Here is a 923-nt window from a genome sequence, read left to right on the forward strand (position 1 = left end):
ATTAAATGAGTTTCTTTAACTTTATTTGTCGAGAAAAGGTTCTGTTGAACTAACTTACTACCTCGTACCGTATAAATATGTTATGGTTGGTTTCCTGAGGTGATTGGATCATTCGATGTGGCATGATAAGCTCAGGACTTCGGCTACGAATGGACCACTGACGGGACAACATGCGTTTTCAACCACGGATGTCGGATAGCACTCGCAGGACGTTGAAGACTTTCGTGTAGCCCTTCTGGGGAGGTAAATCCCGGAGAAGAATCGTCAAGTTAAGGTAAATGAGGTTGGCGGCATGAATTGCCGTTTCCAATGGAGTCTTCAATGGCAGGTCGGGACGAAACATGAGATCGGCGCGCTATAGCCAAATTTGGTAGTAACCGCACGCTCGGACGATGGGCCAGACCTTCAGATACCCACGGACGTAATAGCCATCCGGCGGCTTGGGGAGCTCGAAAAACAGTTCGAGTTCGTTGCGCGGGAATGGACACTCCAAAACTTGCTGTATATTCTTGAAGTACTGCCACACAGATTGGCCGTACCGGCAAATGAACAGAAAGTGGTGGTACGTTTCGTTCGAGCCACAGAAGACACAAGTCGGCTGGGGAACGTGAAACTTGAACAGGTACTGCAAGGCGTTGGTACAAAGTAGTGTCTTGTAGATGAAATCGCCATATCGAGGCAAGATGTGATCTGGACGGGAAAACATCTCGAGCTGCTTCGCGCTTGGGGTGACCAATTTTTCCGCCGACCCCAAGCGCGAAGCAGCTTGGGGTCGGCGGAAAAATTGGTCGACAAGTTAAGGTGCTTGGTCGGAATCAACGAGGAGTCAGCCATTGAATGAGTTCTGAGCTTTGCCGACCGTGACATTGCTACTGCCAACACAATCGGCAAGTCGTCGGGGCGTATGATCCAGGAGCCTTCCA

At 49.8% G+C, this 923-nt stretch overlaps 1 protein-coding gene across 1 annotated transcript; it reads right to left on the reverse strand.

The window, feature by feature from the left end:
• Positions 1–178: 178 nt before the first annotated feature.
• On the reverse strand, positions 179–706 carry H310_06552 (hypothetical protein; the record flags this gene model as incomplete). Its single annotated transcript, XM_008871666.1, has 2 exons — positions 179–355; positions 404–706. 2 exons carry the CDS (start codon positions 704–706, stop codon positions 179–181), a joined length of 480 nt encoding a protein of 159 aa, XP_008869888.1.
• Between the last annotated feature and the right edge of the window lie 217 nt (positions 707–923).

The sequence above is a fragment of the Aphanomyces invadans genome, assembly GCF_000520115.1.
Source record: "Aphanomyces invadans strain NJM9701 unplaced genomic scaffold supercont1.11, whole genome shotgun sequence".
Classification (NCBI taxonomy): domain Eukaryota; phylum Oomycota; class Saprolegniomycetes; order Saprolegniales; family Verrucalvaceae; genus Aphanomyces; species Aphanomyces invadans.